General features: G+C 43.2%; 2 protein-coding genes and 1 long non-coding RNA gene across 4 annotated transcripts; 1 reads left to right on the top strand and 2 right to left on the bottom strand.

Moving 5' to 3' along the window:
- Erich1 (glutamate-rich 1) overlaps window positions 1-22488 on the bottom strand; it is a gene marked incomplete at its 5' end in the record, with an annotated part of 52793804 nt that overhangs the window by 29220648 nt on the left and 23550668 nt on the right.
- On the top strand, window positions 363-22403 carry Ccdc110 (coiled-coil domain containing 110). 2 transcript variants are annotated; one of them, NM_001432793.1, is given in 7 exon segments: window positions 363-461; window positions 772-923; window positions 10165-10220; window positions 10523-10588; window positions 11864-11974; window positions 13310-15428; window positions 22058-22403. In NM_001432793.1, coding segments are annotated over 7 exon segments (2622 nt in total). In that variant the 5' UTR covers window positions 363-378; the 3' UTR covers window positions 22093-22403.
- LOC148000565 (uncharacterized) lies at window positions 4938-11250 on the bottom strand. Of its 2 annotated transcripts, XR_015640373.1 has the most exons (5): window positions 10317-11250; window positions 9836-9955; window positions 8321-8467; window positions 7957-8158; window positions 4938-5773 (listed from the first exon to the last, which is right to left on the bottom strand). It is a non-coding gene; the product is annotated as an uncharacterized LOC148000565 (long non-coding RNA). The 2 variants fall into 2 exon arrangements; XR_015640372.1 differs by lacking the exon at window positions 10317-11250 and having other exon boundaries at window positions 9836-10087.

Genomic DNA, 22488 nt, shown 5'->3' with positions numbered 1-22488 from the left:
GGGAGGGAATGGGGGCTTATGGACAGGAAACCGGGAAGGGTAATAACATTTGAAATGTAAATAAAGAAATATATCTAGTAAAAAAATTTTTAAAAAGTCAATTCTTAATGACTTATATTCTATCTGAAATAATTGATTTTGCAAAGTAAGCCATATGTATTTATTGAAAACTTTTACTTAAAAATTTGTGCTTTCTAACCAGTCAGTTAAGTAAGCTCTGCTTCCCGGGAAAACATCCGCTTTTACAAGCGTTTTATCAAGTGCACAGGAAAATCAGGGTACTTTGACAAGTGGAAACCAATCACACCGTCTCCATCAGCTCCCGGAAAAGGGTGGGGGGTGGGCCGGGCTTCCCGACCTCTGTTACTAGGCAACGGGATGCTGAGGCTAGAAGCCGCAGAGCTGAATGCTTGGGACCAGACAGTTGGTAAAGAGATCTTAAGCGACAGAAATGAGCCCGGGTAAGAACGATCCAGGAGGCTGTCCTCTAGGAGGGGTGGGGGGAGCTCTGGGAAATGAAGGATAGTGGAGCCCCACCAGGGTCCCTTCATCCCAAAGTCTCCGGAGTTTTCCGGGTGGGTCTGGTGTGAGGATCTTCCGGACCTCAAATCCTCTGCTCAGTGAGAAAGCACCCGCCTGCCCCCTGGCGGGCTACCGCCTCCAGCCCTACTTGCAGAGTCAACATCTCTATCTGGCCCCAGCGCGCCCTCCGGTGGCCGCCGAGGACTTGGGCAATCCGAATCTCCGTGCCTCGCTTTCTCACCTTCCCAGGCTACCTTCCAGCTCTTCGCCAAAAGCTGTGCTCGGCTCTGTTCCAGAAAAGCACCTCGTGGAAGAAGATGATGTCGACTCCATTCTCCTTTCAGCATCCAAGATCCTGAATGCCTCAGAGGGGGTAAAGGAAAGCGGGGGCAGCGAACCAGGTAAAATGCTGGGTTTCCCCAAAGGAAGTTGGGGGTTTGTTGTCGTTTTAGTTTGGGTTGGGCTGCGTTTCGGTTTTGATCAGATATTGAAAAGATGCGTGCGTTTTCTAACAAAATCTACGTTTTTTAACAAATAGCTGTGGGAAATGAGCTATAGCCTGGAGAGGAAATTTGAAAGAATCCAAACAGCCACAGGTTCCAATAAACCAAGATCCATATGTGTAGAATAACTAAGGGACCACAGAACACTGACACTGGGATCTCACTTTCTGGAGAGAAGCCCGAAGTGACAGCACCCCCCTCACATGGGTGCACAGTAGGACATTAAGGGAAGGAGCCAGGACTCAGGAACAAAGGGGGCTTTTAGGTTGATGGGTAGGACCTCAGTTGTGGGCTCCCCGGGTGCGGCAGAGAGACATGATGGATCAGAGGCCCGAGCTTCGGACAGGGTTCTTTCCACACCTTGGCCAATCCAAGCCACAGCTCGACTGATCAAACTGACTCAGGACGGAGAACTTGGAGGAAGACTGGACCAGTGCTTTCTGCATTCCTCTGTCGCCAGGCATGAAGACCTGTAGTCCTCCCTGAGCAAAGAGAGGTGAAGGAGACAAAACACCATCCCAGATGGTTGAAGACATTAAATTAGGCTGGTATTTACCTCGGAGCTCAACAAAGGTCAGAAGAGATGGAGTCGCCCCGATACCGGCAAGGGCACGTGTTTAGACTTAGAGGCTGAGGAGATGAGTGAAGCTCTTACTGGGCAAACATCAGCTCAAGTCCCCTGTAAAGGTCAGGCTCAGTGGAGACAGAAGAATCCTGAGAAGCCGTGAGCCACTTAGCTTCATGCAGTAAATAAGAGAGTTTACCTCAAACACAATAGAGGATTGACACCCAAAATCCTGAGGTACTCAATAGCTTGACTGAGGCAAATAAGAATAGTTAGTTAGAGCAATTAGTTAACATAACTAACCATAACCTGTCAGAATGAGTGGTCATGAACTTCAGCATGGCCAATAGGTTGGTTCTGGTCCTCCTGTTCTGCTTCTGACCCTCCATCCATTTGCTCAATTGCCAAGCGTTCTGAAGAACCCGGCCCTGTTCTAGGTGTTGGGCTCTGTGATTATCAATGCTAGTTGTCAACTTGACAGAGTCTAGAATCCCCTGGGTAATGAACCTCTGGGCCTGGCTATAGGGATATCAGTGGCTGAGGTGGAAAGAGCCACATACTGTGAGTGGTACCCCTTGGCCATGTGGTAGACAGCTTAAATGGACAAAGGAATTCCAGCACAAGCAGGAATTCATCCTTTACTCTCTGTTTACTTACTGTGGATGCAACTCAGCTGTCTGTCCCACTGTGACTCGCCCTGAAATGATAGCCTATACCCTTGAGTTATAATGCTGAAGCAAACCCTTTCCCACTCAGGTTTCTTTTTGTCAGAGTATTTTATAGTAGAACAGAGAAGAAACTAAGACAGGCTCCAAGACGATGTATACAAGCTCTCACTCCGCTTATCTGTCTGTTTATGAAGTAGCAGCAATTCCTATGAGAGAAGGCAGAAGTATCCGGAGTGTTACGGGTGGGTGAGGATTCTTCTGTTTTAAAGGGAGAAGGTGACAGGAGAGGGCTCCATTTAGCAGGTCCCGTCTGAGCAAAGACCAAAGGAGTTCAAGAAGAAATCACAAAAAGTTCTAGAAAGAAACATTTCAGGCATCAAGACCAGCAACAGCCTGGGGTCTGAGGTGGGAGTGAGGCTGGCTCCTCCTGTGGATGAGGCAGAATGAATGAGGAGGCGGCGGCAGGAGAAGGTGAGAGTGGGGTAGGAGAGAAGAAAGTTTAACTCCCAGCAAAAATTTGGGGTTCTGTTCTGGGTAGAGAGAGAAGCGCTGGGAAGTTCTGAGCAGCCTCCTTGCCTATGGACTAAAACTGTTATCACAAACGCATGTTGGTTGGGTATTTACTTCATGCCGTGTGCCCTGCTAAGGGTGATACACGCTTTGAGTTACCCATCACAGGATGTTAGAAAGCCAGAACTCAATGTCCAGGCATCCTGATTCCATGGCTGAAATCCTAACTTCTCTGGCAAAGTACACTGTAACCCACTGTAACCTACGCAGTAGATGTCACTAGGCCTGTCAGCAAAGTTAGTGTTTGCACTCAAGAACCAGTTTAACTTTTCACTTTTTAAATCTCCATGCTTCCCTTTAGCCTCAGTCACAGGCATACACTTAACACTTTCTGCACAGACAGAATATGACATATTTTTCTGCAAGCTTGGGAATAAACTCCCTTTTCCTGCATTATAAAAAGGTCATCCCATTGAAAATTCAGTCTTTTTCATTTCAACACTTGACCATGAAATAGATATGAACACTGTGTCTTCCATGCTCAATAGATAATAAGATTCTTTGGGGGGTCGGGCCATATGCTTCACTCTCTCTAACGCCTCCCAATATCATGGGTTTAGTAAAAACTTAGTAAATGCTAAGCTGTGATTCTGGGTTGTCTCCTGTGGATCTCTGTTCATTCCCCTACCAATTCCAGAATCATACAGTGTCATGTGACTTCTCTAAGCATTACCGAATTTTAAAAGTACTTTTCCTTAGGAACAAGCAGCACCCAAAGACTCATAGGAGAAACCAGCATTTCCTTTATTACCTTTAAAAATAGGTGAGCCCAATCCCCTGCCTGCTCACTGCCTGTGCTGAATCACCAGTAGGCTGAAGAAAAACTATTCATTTCTGAATCATACCGTGACGCTAACATGAGCAGCTCAGTGCTATTCGGAGTGCTTGCTTTATTGCCAAAATAAACCTCGTTTTCAGAAGCTCCCTCCCCAAATAACTATGTCATTTCTCTCATAGCATGATCTCATGGAAAAGGTGGAAACAGCCTGACCTAAATTCCCCCATCCTTACATTTGCTAGGCTCCTTTCTTCCTGTTTCAGCGGAAGAATTGCCCTATTCCATCAATAACCAACGGATCCAGATTCCTTCTCATCCAGAATTCTTCTGCCATTGTGTCCCTCATTCTCCAGAATCTCTTCTCTCCATGCCTTTTGCTTCCAGAAAGCAAGCATGTTAGAATCTCCAATAGCTAAAATACTAAGTTAAAAACAAGTCCTCTTAGGCTGCTGAGATGACCTGGCCGGCGCGGGGTTTGCTGCCAAGCATACTAGCTTGGATTTGATCCCTGGGTGGAAGGAGAAAACCGGTTCCCATGATTTGTTCTCTGAACTTCACATGCACCTCCTGGTGTGAATGCACACACACACACACACACACACACACACACACAGAGGGAGAGAGAGAGAGAGAGAGAGAGAGAGAGAGAGAGAGAGAGAGAGTGAGTAAATGTAATTTTAAACATTAAAAATTTCTTTTGGAAAGTATATTCTAGCATGAACACTATTCTACTATTACTCCTCTTCCATTGCACGATGAAAGTTGAAAAAAGTTGCCCACACTCGGGGGCTGCAAATCTCTTCATCACATCTTCCCTGGAAGCCATTTTACCTGTGCTTCATCAGGCTCTCCCCTGGAAAATGCCCTTATCTACGTGGCAACACCCACATTGTCCATTGCACTCATTGCCATCCATAAATGGCATATCCAATGGAGCACTTGACATCTCTGATAGACAATGTCAGCTTGAGATGTCTAATAGTGTTTTTTCCTCTTCTCTTAAAATACAAACAATATGATCACCTCCACCACCTCCCACAACAAAGGCTTTCTGCATACTTCCAAAAGTTTTCCCCCCTGCACCAATTTCTATCCTGTCCATGAATCGATAACTCAGAAGAAATATATCTCTGTGCTTCAGGAAAGGATAGCATAAGACATCATCTACAGGGGCTGGAGAGGCGCCTCAGCAGTTAAGAGCACTGGCTACTCTTCCAAAGGACACGTGGGTTCTATTCCTAACACCCACATGGTGGTGGGCAACCATCTATAACTCAGGGAATCTAACCCTTCTTCTTACCTGGAATACCAACCACATACTTTAATTTTTTCAAATCCTACTTTTAATGATTGGTTCTTAAATGCTTTAACTTCCCCTCTAGCCCACCACCACTAGAGGTAGTGGGAAAGGATATCAGGGAAGTGGACCTGTTTAGAAATGGTTCTTTGAAGCAACTCCCCAATATGTTGTCTGGAAATCCGCAGTTTGGTTCACTGGTTAGTGAGCAATGGTAGCTCAATCCACTCACAAACACTTCATGGATACACCAGCAGTCCAGCTTGGTAGAGTCGGGTTAGCAACAGTGGTGACATGACCTAGCAGAGACAGCCAGGCCTCAGCCTCAGCCTCAGCCTCAACTCAGCAGGAGGGAGCAGGAATGCCAGGAGAAGTTCAGCTGTGCTTCTTAGGAAAGCGAAGATCAGCGAAGGCTCAAGACCCACAAGCACTGCACAGCTGGTTGTACCAGCAGGTCAAGCTCTGTCTCAGTCATTCTGTTGCATCCTGTTTATACCCTCCAAACATCAAGTGTCCTCCACACGCCTTGTCTCGGCCCTGCTCTTGAATCACCATGTGCATCCAATCAGCCCACGTCTGCGGAATCCTGACAAATGGAGCTCAACTACACAATGTAAGATGAACCAATACATGCATATTGTTAGCAAAGAATCCTTCATCACGTGTCCTTTCATGTGCTTGCTTTAGCAGAAATCTCCTGTGTCTGCTTCTGTGAGATGTTCCTTCACAAGTCTGCCTTAGTCCTCCACCTGTATTCACTTCAGGAAAACATTTCTTCATGTGTTTGCCCCAGCAAAACACCATCCAACACAACCGAAGTTCTCCAAAGAACTCTTGTTTCCACTTCAGACATCTATGCAGGCAAAGTACCTGTACACATTAAGATTTTTAAAAATGAATCATCTATATTATGTCAAAGAAAATAGCACTTGTAAACAGAGTTGTCACGTTTAAATAGATATTTGTGTGACAAGAAACCAAGGAATTATACTATGATCAAAACTGAAGAGATGGACAGGAAATGTGTAGAGAAGCAATATATATAAATCCCATTGTTCTGTCTCAAGAGCCTATTGTTTACTCTTTCCCTTTAGTATATGCAGTTTACTATATAGATTACATTACTCAAACATGATACTATTGGGTTTGATACAGAGCTTCGAGAGAACTACAGCTACAGAACAGAATTTGAGATTCATAAAACTCGGGCATGGAAGTAATCTTAGTAGCAAATAGAGCTAGATAGTACGTGTGAAAGCAAATAGGCTACTTTTCTCATCTTTTTGGAAAGGAGTAAATCAACTCAGAATACAGTGGAAATGTATGTTTTTAAGCTCTTAATCCCTTCCATGGTATATTTCTTAATATATTGTCATTTTGACTGACATATACTAATTATACACATACATATATAATGTATAACATTCATATTTAAATATTTACACTCATATACATATATGTAATATACACATATGTGTATATAAATATATATACATTGAAATCTTTAAGTACATGTGAATATAATGTAATGATTATGTCAAGATAATGATGTGTCTAACCCATCAGCTGTTTCTCATTTTTTTTGTCATGAACTTTCAAATTCTTCGCCAGTATTTTGAAATTTTTGATATCCAATTCTTCACCGTTTTGATATAATTGTTATCAATTATAACCACCCCTACTAACTACCTACTAACCACCCTTTCTGTCCTTCAGACCCTTTGCCAGACCGCAGTAACCAACGACCCATTGTCACATGTGCACAGACACACATGCAAGCAAAACACCCACACACAGAATTTTTAAAGGATAAAATTGCATTTTCTGTCTTGGCTCATTGTGTATGCACCTCACATTTTTCAGTGGTCAGGTGGTAGGCACTAAGGTTGATTAGCTCCCTTCGTTGTTGTAAATGGTGCCTCAATAAACTTGCAGGCGAAAATGCCTCTTGAACATCCTAGTTTCATTCCCCTTGGGTGTGTACCTGCAGTGAGATTACCAGGTATTTGAGGTAGTTACTTCTAATGGATTAAATTTAATGGTTTAACCTACCCCATACTATTTTCTGTAACAGGCATGCTAGTTTACATTTCTTTCATCATTGTGTATGAGTGAGGTCCCATCCCTTATATCCTCTATGTTCCAACATCATTCATGCTTTATGTGTGCGTGTGTGCGTGTGTGTGTGTGTGTGTGTGTGTGTGTGTGTGTGTGTGTGTGTGTGTCAGGGAGAGAGAGAGAGAGAGAGAGCACTGAAGGGTTATCTAAAATTAACAGTTCTTTATGGCAGGATTCTAGGTGGGTTTTTTTGTTGTTGTTGTTGTTGTTTGTTTTTTCCATGACCACTATGAGTACATAATTGTTGCAGTAAATAATAAAAAACCGGTGGAACCTTTTTATCCTGCACTGGCGCTGGCGCCGTCACCCGTGGAGCCACACGGCACTGTGGGTATCTTGCACTCTCCATAGGGCCACATGGCACTGTGGGTATCTTATCTCAGCGGCTCCAGGCTGCCCCGAAGTACTCTCAGACCCAGGGGATCCATGAGCTGCAAGGTGCCACGCTGGTCCCTAGTGTTAGTTCCGGTCCATGTGGCCGTATGGAGCTAACCATAATTTATCTCTCCTGGTGGCTCTCTATTAACCATGAACTCTCTGGTTCCAGCTACCTGGTAACATCAAGACTCAACAAACTGTAATCCAACAATCAGATCTATATGTTAAATTCTCAATCCATAATACAGCCACACAATCAACTCACAACCAATTGATAATGATATAAACCACCCACCTACATAAGATAAATTTGCCTACAGAAATCCATCCCTTAAGAAATATACATAACTATCTTGGCAATCCAAGATCACCCGGATTTGGGTCGTCCTTCTCTGTCCCCATCTTGATTCTCTTCCTCTTTCCCCTTCTCTCCCACCTTATATTTTTACTGTCCAAACATGGCCTTAACCTAACTTGTGCCAGCCCCTATGTATAGACATCAACCTACATAAAATAGGTTTGTTTAGAGTCTAAAAATCTGTGAAACTTGCTCCTACCGTGGTCTCAGGTTCCCTGTGAGAGTCAGAAAAGCACAATATCCAAGAGGCTCTCTGTCCGTGTGCTGCAACGGAAGGTAGGGTTCTTCACTGGCTGCGTATCCACATTCTGGACGAATGTCGCCTCGTCAGAGATGAGGACGGACAGGGCAAAGGAGGTGTCCATACTTGGCCAGCACCGTCTGCACCATCTGATGGGTCACTAAAGCAGGAGAGAGGATCTGGAGACTTAGCCCAAGTCCAACTCTGAGGACAGATGTTATCAGCCTAAAGGAACATCCCATCATAATTCACATTTCACCCTGGAAGCTAAGAAGTGTTTACTTCTTAATTTAAAAACTTTTAAAGCAAGGAAGTTACCTACCTAACCCATGGACAAATACCACATAATCTGTCCTCTGCTGTAGGTCTATAAACAACCTCCGAGAGGATGCCATGCCTGTGACACCCACTGTCTCACATCCTGAGGAGTCTGAGGAGCTCTGTTCACGATGTGCGGATTTTGGAGTAACTGAGGAAATACAATAATCAACCACTGAGCAGGAGGAGAAAGGCTTTAGTGACTAATCTAAGTGAACGAGATCAGCAGCAGCACTGACTCTCAGCCCCCTCTGCCCTGGCAGCAGGCCTCTCTCTCTAACCACAGTAGATCAGTGGACTGCTTGCGGTTCTCTTGTGCTGGCGCAGCAAGCCCCCCCCCCCCATGCTCTGTCTTGAGGGGACAGAGATGGGTATGGGTGTGTCGAGATTGGTTAGGTATCATAGGGCACGCCCATTTGAGCAGCACAAAGGAACACAGGACACTGACTCTCCAATGGGAAAGGTCTTCCCACAAGAGGAGATAAGTTTAATGCAGGCTGCGAAGACTCTACCTTTGATAAGGAAGTGTGCCAACTCTGTATCCAAAGGGCTGTGTGTACAGACTATCCCCAAGAGAGCATGCAAGTTGTTCTTTATCTAGCTTTGCTTGAGAGCACAAGAGGCGAGTGTGATGCACTGTGAATGCATCTTGTTTCCATGAGTCAGGGAGAGCATCTCATGGCAATTCCCCCAAAATAACAAGGCCTACACCGTCCACCGACCAAAAACCTTTCATGGTACAGGAATTACTTGTTCACTTTTATTTTTTTTAACAAAAGGGGAAAGTCTATAACTCAGAAGCAAAATGGTTCCTTACAAAATAAAAGCATTGCTATAACCTTATGTAAATTTTTTTATAAATGTTTTAATTTTGCAAAACACCAAACATATTATACACACACACTTATCTATACACACATAAAAATCTACATACTTTCACAGACATATACATACACATATAACATACACACCACACACACACACACACACACACACACACACACACACATATCAAGGTGTGGTTACCCTTGCCTTTAATCCCAGCATACAGAAGGCAGAAGTAGGTGGATCTCTTTTAGTTCAAGACCAGCCTGGTCTACATAGTAAATTTCAAGCCAGCCTAGGTTACATAATTGTAGATCCTGTCTCAAAATAAAAATTATTTTGGGCTGCTGAGATGCTCAGTGGGTACAGGCGTTTGCTGCCAAGCCTGACAGACTGAGTTTAATCCTCAGGACCCACATGGTAGAAAGTTTTCTTCTGACACACACAGAGACACACACAGCACACACAGACACAATGGCACATGTGCACCAATGCCCGCAAACATACACATCTAAGTTCTTTTTACATAATAAACGGTGGAAGGCAGCACCCACTCATGCCATGGTGCAACTCTGAAAAGCAGAGGCCACTTCTCCCCTTGCATCATTACACTGGTTCCAGTACTCAGACTGTCTGGCCCAGTAGCTAGCACATTTACTAGCTCCATCATCCCCCTGTCCCCGCAGGTAGGTACCTCTTAAGGTGAGAGCTGTCCTTAAATTGAATGTGTGACTAGGATAATGTAAGTGACAACCCTTCTCGTTATCTCTCGCTCTCACTGTCTGGGTTAAGAGTGCACTCTCTGTAGCAGCTTCTGCAAAATAAAATTGAAAATTAGCTGAGGAGTGGTGATACACGCCATTAATCCCAGCACTCAGGAGGCAGAGGCAGGTGGATGAGGTCAGCCTGGTCTACAGCGTGAGTTCCAGGACAGCCAGGAATACACAGAGAAACCCCGCTCAGAGAGCAAAAGTACAAAGATAAATTTAGGACTCGATGACGCATGTTCATTTTTCTCTTTAGAATATGGCTGTGCATCAGAACCAGAAAATCAAATCCAACCACAATCAGCATTGAAAGTGAGTCTGTTTCATTTAATTATGTGCAAAACACTTCCCGAATGAATCCTGGGTTTCCCACGCTATTCTCACAAAAATAAATCCATGTGCACGCACATCGATTCCAGACAATCCCGGTCTCCAAACTGTCTATGAGCATACACAGAGTCAGCAGCCCCGCTAAGGGAGAGTTAGCTGAGTCATGTGATCCTTTTTTGGAAACAAGCCACACTTGTTTGCTTGTTTGTTTTAATCCTGGCCTTTGAAAAGCGTCCGGCCACCTGGAAGTGTTCCATTTGACGCGTCGCTAACTCTCATTCTAGGTCCTGCAGCATCAGCTGGAGTCGTTTCAGGCTCTGCGAATGCAGACTCTACAGAACGTCAGCATGGTATGATTGATGTAGTCCATGTGTAGCGAATCTCCTAGTTCAGGTACCGACCCACCTTCTAAACCTATCAGTGGCCAGTTGTTAGGTGGAGTCGGAGTTTAATACACCAGAGGTGACCATGTGCTTCAGGTGAAATTTTATTTGGTGTAACCTGCATTTTCCTATCCTTTTGGCTGTGAGGCGGAAAGAAAAGGCTGCCTGGGGCAGATGTGGCTCAGTGAGCATCCGGCTAGGGCGTGCAGAGACTTGGGCTTGATCCTCTCACTGCAAATAAACAAGTAGTCCTTCCTGCATACGGTCTACAAAGAGAAACTCTCTCCGTTAGATTTAAACTGTAACCCAAAAGTGGTCGGGGTGGGGAGGTTGTACTGCATCACCTCAAGTCACTGAAGATCCTAGGAACAGCCCCCTTCTGGTGGCAGATTCAGATGATCAAGGCTTTAGCGTTCAGGAGCAAGCCCCAGCCACACGCTGATCTGCTTTCCAGAATGAGGGGTTGTCAGATCCCAGGTCTTGGGAAGGGCTTGGAAGACGCTCCAAATCCTTCTAAACTCAAGTCTGGAGAAGGAGGGGAAACGGAAGGGAGGGGGGAGGAAAAGCAGGGGGAGGAAGAGAGAGAACTTTGTTCTGAAAGCTGGCGATGCTAAGGTCGCTTGCTGGGACTCTGAGTGCCACAGATGGGTTCAGAAATAATTCACGACCATCCCGCTCTAGAGAGAGAATCACTGCTGAGTCACAGACCCACGCTTGCAGCTAAAGGCAGAACTGGTGTCACCACACCACAGGCTCACAGACCACATCCAGAGAGTGAGAGGGAGCGTAAGAGCGCGTGCACAGCAGGTGTACCACAAACGCGGTCCCTAATGGCCTGGCATCAGCTCTGACCCAGTGTCCTTGTACTGAGCGCAATACAGGAAGTAGAAGATGAACTCTGTAGCAAGTGCTGCAACTGCAAATGCGTTGCTTCTGTAATAGATGTCAAAGATGTCTTATTTACTCCACAATGTAAAAAAGTAATGTCTCTAAAATTACTAACATAAGTTCATAAATTTTTAATATTTTACCAGAAGCTTCTGATTTTATCACAAACACAATCTTCTCTTAAGAGTCCTTTAATGACAGTGCTTACAATAAATAAGTTTGACCTATTCCCTTAATGGCAAAGAACTTCTTACGTTCAGGAAGTGTGAAAATATCCTTCAATGATGTGCTTCTGCACACACACATTCCCAAATCGTAATTCAAATTCTAACATTCTCAATTTATCTTTTAAAGGTACAGTCTGAAATCAGTGAAATATTGAACAAAAGTATTGTTGAAGTGGAAAACCCACAACTTAACTCAGAAAAAAATCTAATATTCAGCATGCATCCTGAAAAGGATTTGGTATGTTTCCAATAACTCATTCCTCCTTCCAGTATTTAAGAAGTATCCCTACAACTGGTTCTCACCTCTATCTGTCTGTCTGTCTCTATCATCCATCTATCATCTATCTATCATATATATATATGTATATATATATACACACACATATATATATACACATTCCATCATCTATCTATCTATCTATCTATCTATCTATCTATCTATCTATCCCTCACAAAAAGGAACAAGGGAGCATTAGAGATGAAGATAAGGAGATATCTGTCCCGAGAAGCTTAAAAGAAGTATGTTGATCTCTGTTCTGTAGAATTTGACTGCCCCTTTAAGAGGGTGGAAGAGGCATTTCACTTCATCTAGATGCTGAAAATACACAAGCAAGTTCGAAGCACTTTGGTTAGCCTACCTGTCCAGGGGAGATTGACAAACCAAGGATGAAAACTACAGAAAAGCTCCAAACGAGAGTGACCGATATTGTCCCTGCCGACTAGGAAATTATGTTTCCAGGATGCTTGCGGTCCTAGAATCCCCCTTTTGAAAGCAGGAGTTTGAAAGCCAGGGCTAACAACTAGCCCCTTAGTGGAAACACTCATGTTTCTTGAATTCCCACATGGCCTATCTATGTAGGAGGATCTCTTATAGCAAACACATTTACTACGTTTCTGCCTCTGAAACTGAGAAGTTGGCCAATATGTCTCATCCTCTAAGGAGGAAGGCAGCCCTGAAGCACTCTGTTGTGGATCTCAAGGCATTTGGTGTTAGTTTGTTCATGCCCAGTGTCTTAGTCAGGGTATCTATTCCTGTACAAAACACCCCAGCGAAGAAGCAAGTTAGGGAGGGTTTACTCAGCTTACACTTCCACATTGCTGTTCATCACCAAAGGAAGTCAGGACTGGAGCTCAAGCAGGCCAGGAAGCAAGAGCTGATGCAGAGGCCATGGAGGGATGTTACCCACTGGCCTGCTTCCCCTGGCTTGCTCAGCTTGCTCTCTTATAGAAACCAAGACCACCAGCCCAGGGATGGCACCACCCACAATGGGATGGACCCCCCCACCCCCTTGATCACTAATTGAGAAAATGCCTTACAGCTGGGTCTCATGGAGGCATTTCCTCAAGGGAGGCTCCTTTCTCTGTGATAACTCCAGCTTATGTCAAGTTGACATACAGAACCAGCCAGGACACTCAGTTAAACAAACAGATAGGGATACACTCACAGACTTTTCTGATTAGCAGGTAAAATAATCAATATGGTTGTACACATAAATCTTCCACAAATTTTCTTAATCTCTTGGTCATGTGGGAAATGACAATATATTTACAGCATGCTTTCTATTGCTGCCAGCCTAACAAGACACAAGAAGAAATACTTTGTACCAAGAAAAGTAATCATTTCGAGAACCCCAAGACTCTCCATTCAATGGAAGAGAACTTCAGTAGTAACAGTGGCACTAATCTCTCTCAAAGCATAAACATTCCACCCCAGACACAGGTCAAGGACGTGGTAGCTGTGGAGAGCCTGAGAACTACAGCAGGTAACTCACCTCCCAGCAAAGCTGTGAACACTTCAGAGCAGCCCCATACCAGAAAGGGCTTCCATTTTTATCAGTTTCTACCTCTGCCTCCTCAGACTGCAGTACCTCAAGCTGCTCCCATGATTCTGGATAAATCCACTACCACCGTCCCTTTCCTGAAGCATGAGTTCTGTGAAAACTTAGACGACATTTGCCACTCTATTAAGCACATGAAAGAAGAGCTTCAGAAGTCAAACGACCAGGAACTGGCTCTTACGAATGAACTTCACAATTTCCAGATGGATGGAAGGACTCACAGTCACCATAAACATGAGCTATTCCCCATTTGTAGTGCCAAGCTTAGTTTTATTCCGGAAGAAAACACAAAAGGTAACTTAAGTGAAGACAGCAAATCGAAGAGGATTTCTGAATTAGAGGCATTGGTGAGCAAACTACTCCCACTCAGGGACACAGTGTCAAAATTACACGTGAATTTTTGTAGGAAATGTAAAAAATTATCTAGAAGTGAAATATGCCGGGGGAAAAAGAGTGAGAAAAATAAAGACATCCCTATCACCAGCAAGAATATTATAGATTTAAAATTTCACTCCCGAGCTCCGAGGCACACTCTGTCCGTCCTGGACCCAGGGAAGCACAAAATAAAAGACAAAGAAGGCCAAGCGTTCATCATCAGCCAAGAACCAGTAACGTTTGAAAATGAGAAGACACCCAAAGACAAGTGTGTCCCTGAGCAGTGTGTTGCCAAAATCCAGTACCTACAGAATTACCTCAAAGAATCCTTGCAGTATCAGAAAAAGATGACAGAACTTGAGAATGAAAACCTGGCCCTTAGGACCAAAATGAAGCCCCTCGTGTTCACGGCGCAATCCCTGATCCAGAAGGCGGAAACCCACGAAAAGCAATTGAAGTCTCTGACCGAAGAAAAGAGCTCTCTTCAGTCCCAGTTAACCAAAGCGGAGGAAGAGAACAAAGACTGCCTCAGGGAACTGAAGACACTCATCAGCACCTACAATGTCCTCCAAGGCCAACACAAAATGCTAGAGGAGAAAAACAGCCAACTGTCTCTGGAAAAGCAACAGATGCTGGAAACAATCGACCACCTGAAGGGCAAGGAGCACAGGACCCAAAGTGACATGGCCGCTCTGCAAAACGAAAACGGTAGGATGACTATAGAAATAGAAGCAATGAAGACTAGCATGCTGCTGACACGAGATGAGAGGGAAATGCTGGAGAAAGACATGTACCAACTCCTGAAAGACAAGGGCACGCTGGAGGGTGACCTGAAAGAGAGCAAGCTGGAAATCCTGCAGCTAAAAGAGAAGGAGGAGCTGGCCCACGCCGAGCAGGAGTCGCTTCTTCACATACTGGACGCAGCTAAGGCAGAGAAGCTGAGACTGGAGGCAACATTACAAGAGTCCGCTTCTGCCAGACAGATGTTGGAACGAGAACTCGTGGAGATTCAGACCTACCGGTCTGCCGTGGAAGAGAAGTTCCTGAAAGATATCAAAAGCGCCAAGTCAGAGACGAGCATTTACAAGAACAACCTGGCAGAAATCAGCAAGGAATGTGAGGTGTTGTCCAAAATGGTCATGGAGATTAAGGCGGATAACCAGATTCTGAAAGAAGAGCTAAAGAAACACAGTCAAGAAAACACCAAGTTCGAAAACAGCATCAGTCGGCTCACGGAAGACAAGGTACTTTTGGAAAACTACGTGAGAAGCATAGAAAACGAGAGGAACACCCTGGAATTTGAGATGCGGACTCTTCAGCGAGACTACATAAATTTAAGCGAGAAAGTCTCTGGTCAGAACAACAGTGCATCGAAATCGACTTACATTTCAAGAAGAGAAAAATTTTATTTTGACAACTACGATGTCTATGAAGATGCTTCCAGTCTTAGGAACCGGCTTTTGGCTTCTGACTTGAAAGGTGCGTACATTCTGATAGAGAAGTAGAGGTGTCTTTAAGACTCTAATTAGCTTATTAGCACTAACCAAGGTATAGATATAAGAAAAGGGGCCTAGGGAGGTGGCTCAGAGGTTAGGAGTATGTACAGCTCTCGTAGAGGACCCAAGGTTGATTCTGGCCCCCATCCACCTGTAAGTAGACCCAACACCCAGCCTCAACATCCAGCCTCAGGGCATCCAACATCCTCGTTCAGGGACACCTGCACCCACAGGTGTGCACAGGAATATACACATAACAAAAAATAAACAAATCTTTAAAAGAAGAACACAAAGATGAATACAATTTAGTTTTGTAAGATACTGTATCTGATTTGTTATGCAATAGAATCATTTAAGACTTTTGTTCCGTAGACACACTGGATGTGTACACAGCATCTTTGGGAAGGAGAAGCATTTGAAAACACTTGTTAGAAATGTACTTAGTGTTCACAGCTTTAAGACATTTCCTTCTCTTTTTCAGGAATACCACATAAACTATATCAACGACTTCCATCCAAGATATGTAAATAAATTTCAAAAGAAATCACTGTTTTAAAAGATGTTTTTCCTAGTAATTTTCCCCATAAAAATAATATTGTAGTAACTCTTACCTCTGGTTTCAAAGGCCTCATACATGATTAAGGTTGTGTTAAAATAGATATTAGAATTACAGTAGAGAGTCAAGAGCTATAGAAAAGGTGGTAGCAATCTCTAAGCTCCAGTGTCAGGCTTTCAGGGTTTCAGGAAACCTAATGGGAGAAATGAGCACTGAGTCAGAAAGTAGAGAGAGCTTGCTACTCAAAGCACGCTAGCATTTGTCCTTCACACGTATCCACACACACACACAACATAGCCACACAGAAAGTTACACTGTAGGGGAGAAACCTGTCCTGTCTCAAAAGAGCCAATGTTGCACAAACTTTCCCTTGGCCGACCAGGACCAAACTATCTAATCTATTTTGGCTCTATAATCTCTTGGTGAGTTTCGTCAGACGCTTTTCATCCATTAATTGAAGCAATTTTTTTTTCTTCTCCTTAATACATTGTTCTGTGAAGTTTGACACACCTCCCTTATAAGCCCTACCAGACTGTTATTCTTTTAAGGTATATTCCTGGGCTTAACTTTACATCCACCATTTAGAATTTCTTCTACAAAAGGGCATTGATTTATATATTTTCTGGCAACGGCTTTGTCCGATTTTAGTATTAGGAACCCCTTGGCCGGTAAAATGCCAGGTGTATCCTTCCAATTTAACTGCTACAGCTCAGTGCTAGAACAATGCCTGGAATGCTGTGGCCACTGGGTGTTTGTAAATGAATGATGAAATGAAAACAGTGCCATCATTCCAGAGAGTCTTATGCTGGGCCGTCACTTGGCAAGACAGAGATACAGAAAGCTGAACATCAAAAACTTTAGACAACGAGAACTTGTGTGTCTCTCACTAAACAGTAAGGATTGCAAATTTCCTTTGACGATTTTTAAATGAAATAATTATTGTTTCCTGCCCCTCTCCTATAGTTTTCTAATCAATGTCCTTGATAAGGTATGCCACAGAGAAAACTGGAAGCAGGCTTTCTCAGTTTTTTTCTGTCAACTAATTTGTATCTTATATTCGATGGTCTACAAGTAAGTAAATTGTGTTACCTAGTCTTTGATTTTCAACACAGGTTGTACAGGGGACACTGTAACTTGAAAACCCTTAGTAATCCTCTTAATGGTTGAAAACTGAAGAATTTGTCTGGAAACACAATATAATAACTCGATAGCTCTAAGCAGTCAGAATGCCTGGCTTCCCTCTTCTGGATGTACTGCCTTGAACATGAGATTCAACCTTTCTCTGCCTCCATTTCTTCCTTTGTTACATGAACACCAAATGGGTAACAACCGCAAACACAGTTAAACAGAATGGTACCCGGAATGGCTCCTGATGCATAATAAGCATTAACTATTACTTCGTTTTTGATATTTTAAACAAAATACCATAATGGAAAATGTAGTGATAAATAATAAAAAGTCAATAGGTTAACTTATAACAAATTATTTGGTGGATAACGATGAAATAGGCTGTTCTGGCATAAGTTACATCTTAGGAAATACTTTTGATTCAGTCTTCATGAGCATTCTTTCTGGTAAATAGTGCAGATAAGAGAAGTCTAGAAGATTAACTTGTTCCAATACACGTAGCTAGTGTCAGTCATTTATACACACATACATATATACATAGCTGGTATGAACTACAACATTTACATATAAAAAGATCAAGAAGCTCCTTCAGTCCTTTCTCTAACTCCTCCTGGGGTCCCCATCCTCAGTGTGGTGGTTAGCTGCAAGCATCCTCATCTGTGTCAGTAAGGCTCTGGCTGAGCCCCTCAGGAGACATCCATACAAGGCTCCTGTCAGCAAGCACTTCTTGGCATCGGCAATAGTGACTGAGTTTGGTGGCTGCATATGGGATGGATCCCCAGGTGGGCAGTCTCTGGATGACCTTCCCTTCAGTCTCTGCTCCACTCTTTGTCCCTGTATTTCCTCCTGTGAGTATTTTGTTCCCCCTTCTAAGAAGGACTAAAGCATCCACATTTTGGTCTGTCTTCTTCTTGAGCTTCCTGTGGTCTGTGGATTGCATCTTGGGTAACCCAAGCTTTCATGCTAATATCCACTTATCAGTGAGTGCATACCATGTGTGTTCTTTTGTGACTAGGTTACCTCACGTAGGATATTTTGTAGTTCCGTCCATTTGCCTTTCATGAAGTCATTGTTTTTAATAGCCAAGTAGTACTCCATTGTGTAGATGTACCACATTTACTATATTCATTCCTCTGTTGAAGGACATCTGGGTTCTTTCCAGCTTCTGACTATTATAAAGCTGCTATGAACATAGTAGAGCATGTGTCCTTGTTATATATTGGAGCATCTTTTGGGTATATATCCAGAAGTAGTCTAGCTGAGTCCTCACGTAGTACTATGTCCAAGTTTCTGAGTAACTGCCAGACTGATTTCCAGAGTGATTGAACCAGCTTACAATCCCACCAACAATGGAGGAGCATTCCTCTTTCTCCACATCCTTGCCAGCATCTGCTGTCACCTGAGTTTTTGATGTTAGCCTTTCAGACTGGTGTGAAGTGGAATCTCAGGGTTATTTTGAGGGGTTTGCAACCCTGTAAGAAGAACAATATCAACCAACCAGACCCCCCAGAGCTCCCAGGGACTAAACCACCAACCAAAGAGTACACATGGACAGACCCATGGCTCTAGCTGCTTATGTAGCAGAGGATGGCCTTGTCAGGCATCAGTAGGAGGAGAAGCCCTTGGTCCTGTGAAGGCTCAATTCCTCAATGTAGGGGAATGCCAGGGTCCTGAGGTAGGAGTGGGTGGGTGGGAGGGGAGCATCCTCCTAGAAGCAAGGGGAGGGGAGAGGGGAACCAGGAAAGGGGATAACATTTGAAATGTAAATACATAAAATAACTTTTTTTAAAGACAAAGGGAAAAAAAATCAAGCAATATCTATAGAAACAGCTATCTTGGTACTATTTCCAAAAAACTACATTCTACTTCCAGCTGCTTTTAGAATGTCTTGCTCCTTGTGTGTCCCTTTAAAAAACTTATTCTTTGAGAATTTCATACAGTATATTTTTATCATGTTCTTTCCCACCCCCCCCCAAGTCCTCCTAGACCCTACCCATCTAATTTCGTGTTCTCTCTCATATATAAACCAAACCACAAAACCAAAAAGCCACTAAACACATGGAGTCCACTTTGTGTTGGCCAACTGCTCCTGAGCTTGCAACCTGCCCTGTAATGTGGTTGAAAAGCCCAGCGTCATGCCATTGAAGAAAACTGACGACCTCTCACCCAGCAGCTGTTACCGGGGAACAGGTTCTAGCCTGGGGTGAGACTGTGCTGAGATTTTGGGACTTGAGCTTGTGCAGGTCTTGTGAGTTCATGCCTGCACCTCCCCTGGTTGTGTCTGAAAGACACTGTTCCCTTGGAGTCATCTACCACCTCCAGACCTCCTTACAATCTCTCTGCCTTCTCATAGATCTATGCCTTCACATAGATCACTGAATCTTCAGAGGAGGAGTGTGATAGAGACACCCCTGTCAGGGCTGAGCACCCCAGTCTCTGCACACTGCCCAGTTGTCTCTGTGCTAATATCCACCTATTGCAAGGAAAAGCTTCCCTAATGAAGTATGCTGATCTTCTGTTAGGTGTATAAGTAGTAATGAGTGTTCCCCTTCTCCTCCTCTTCCTCCTCTTCCTCCCTTCCTGTGGTGAACTTTGTCTCAGAGACCTGTGGATTTGCCCTGTTGAAAGCAAGATGATGCCAGGAAAGGCTAAAACTGGATGGGCATCCTCCCCCGAAATTCCAAGCTATAGCCGTTATGCCAGATGGTGAATTCAAGGATATGTGACTAATACAAAAGGAAATGTGTGAAGTTCTTCTTTTACTCCCCCAACTTCCCTCCCGTGTGTTGTTGTAAAAATATAATAGTAAATAATGAGTAACGGTGTCTTTTACCCTGCTAGTTCTGTACCGCGGTGTCCAGATATCTGCTAGATATCTTGGCGGAAACACATCCCAGCCACACACTTTCATACACTCAAACCCTCACATAAAAGAACACACAACACAATAATCTTAGATCCAATTGGTAAGATATAATTGCCCACTTAAACATACAATGCCCGGTACTATCCATCCCTTGAGAACATTAATAACAACCTGTAAATACACAGAACAGAATGGCCCTTAACTCACATGTGTAATCAACTCATAAGTTTGTAATGACATCAATAGAAGGACTGGCTCTAAACCTTGTACTTTTAATCTCTTTTAACAAATAAATTCTATACCAAAGCAAAGATATGATTTCAGCTTAGTTACCAAATGAGATTATGACTGTACAATTCAATCTAGCTAATTCCTCCCTGTTAAATTACAACCAATTTTAAGTACCTCATAAAAACAATTTTAGAATAACCACTTTCAGCCCCCCAAAGTCTAGGGAATTGGGGCGACGACTCCTCTATAACTTCTTCAAGCTATACATGGGCATTGAGATATCCTTAGGGGTAGGGGGTAGGAAGAATGAAGCAAATGCTGTAGCAGGATGTGTCCTGACTGGACCCAGCTGAAAGTCCTTGAGACCAGGATTCCAAGTAGGCACACTCTGTAAAATATAACTCTCAAGACAAAAGTTTAGAATCGAGATATCTTTTTGTTTGATTCTCTTGAATAAATTTTTCAGGCGGTCTACCTCTATCAAATCTGATCAGTATGACTCTGTGAGGTTTCCAGAGCCTAATCACAGGTTTTAAAAACACAAAGACAAAATCTTTCTCCCAAAATACTGTGTTCCTTAGTCTGAAACCAGAAAAGCTTGTATCTTGTACTCTCTCCCAGAGTAATAATATAATCATAAAACTCAAAGTCACACCCATCATGAATATTAAACATTTTTTTTAAAAAGGAAGTAAGCTAAACAATGAGCCTGATAGGCTTTTGTACTCTGTGATATCGGGAAATTATCCCAAAGTTCCCGTGGAGCCCACGTTAAGAGAATTCGTTGTGGTATATATCAAAAGTAACCACAAACCCTCGCTAGCCGGCATCAACGAGCCATATGGCCTTTAGCGGTGTAATTCATAAAACAAACCAAATACCTTTTATCAATTCTAGTATCAATAAGCAACACATCAAACAAGGACTTTAGCCCAAAATATCTCAATCTGCTAAGCTCTCTACCCGGAGCCACAGACTTTTCTTTAACCTTAATAACTTCTAAAATATATGCCTGCATTCACTCTCCTTGGTGTTACAGACATTTCATCATAACTCTCTACTTGGAGTTAGTGACTAATTTTTCCCTAAGTTCCGAACCATAGATGAAAATCTCCATGTGATTTGGATAATCTCTTTACTCTCCTTAAAACAAACTTAAACACCTTCTATCAATTCTAATACCAATAAACAACTTAAAACTCAGGAGTTTAACCCAAAATATATCCATCTGTTAAGCTCTCTACCCGGAGCCACAGATTTTTCTTTAACCTTAATAACTTCTAAAATATATGCCTGCATTCACTCTCCTTGGTGTTACAGACATTTTTGAGTGTAGGAACGTGTGCAGCTGGGATGTGTTTCCACCAAAATATCTAGCAGATATCTGGACACCGCGGTACAGAGCTAGCAAGGTAAAAGACACCGTTACTCATTATTTATTATACTTTTACAACACCCGTGTGCCGCACGGAGGTCATTACTTTCATCGTTAGGATAGATTAGCAAGAAACATGCTGGCAAGTGATTGGTGCTTTATTGTGTGTGCTTAGGCACAAAATACAGTGTTATTCAAGGTATGCCTTCCTTCCAGGGTTGGGAAGTCTGTCTTTCCTCCACTGACAGGAATGGCCTATGTTTCAGGCAACCTTTTGGTGCATCAGCCCATTGTTCTTTTGCAATGTCTACTAAACCTGAGCTGAGGGAAATAAAGGGTGTGTTGTCCTGTTTTGTGAGATGCCTCTCTGTTCGAATGATGTCCTTTGCTGGATAGAAGTTTTTGTTTGATAAGATTCCATTTATGAATTGTTGGTCTTAAAACATGTGTTTTCAGGGATCCATTCAGGAAGTCCTTCCCTACGCAAATGAGTTCTGTCAGATGAGTTCATTCTTCCATGGTCCAGTTAACATCTACAAACCTTGTTACAAGTATCGAGCAATGTCGGTAGATGCTTCATAGCACAGATTAATGGCTGGCTAAAAAGTTTATCTCGGTCCTCACTCACTGATGGTGGATAAGAAAACTACCCAGGTCAGACCTGCATCCTAACTGAACGGAATGTACAGTCTTAAGTTGTCGAGAGATAAGACATCAGTCAGCAGTCCACTGCCTCTAACTCTGTCATATTTGACTGATGTGTGTCCAAGAACGCATAATAAAGCTGTTTTGCAGGAAACTACTGAATGCTGTATGTCTTCTTTCTTTAGAAAAGTTTTGTCCCTCATGGATTATGCTTCAAGATCTGACAATTTTTTTTTTGAAGA

The sequence above is a fragment of the Rattus norvegicus genome, chromosome 16, assembly GCF_021556685.1.
Source record: "Rattus norvegicus strain SHRSP/BbbUtx chromosome 16, alternate assembly SHRSP_T2T, whole genome shotgun sequence".
Classification (NCBI taxonomy): Eukaryota; Metazoa; Chordata; class Mammalia; order Rodentia; family Muridae; genus Rattus; species Rattus norvegicus.
The sequence above is the reverse complement of the archived record's forward strand: the minus strand, read 5'-3'. Positions and strand labels throughout refer to the sequence as shown.

What these genes read in the sequence shown, in the direction of transcription:
- Ccdc110 (XM_087587904.1), top strand. Translation starts at nt 379, where the DNA reads ATGCTGAGGCTAGAAGCCGCAGAGCTGAATGCTTGGGACCAGACAGTT. An exon ending in CTCTACAGAACGTCAGCATG is followed by an intron (nt 10,589 to 11,863) that starts GTATGATTGATG and finishes TATCTTTTAAAG; the next exon opens with GTACAGTCTGAAATCAGTGA. An exon ending in TTTGGCTTCTGACTTGAAAG is followed by an intron (nt 15,429 to 15,926) that starts GTGCGTACATTC and finishes TCTCTTTTTCAG; the next exon opens with GAATACCACATAAACTATAT.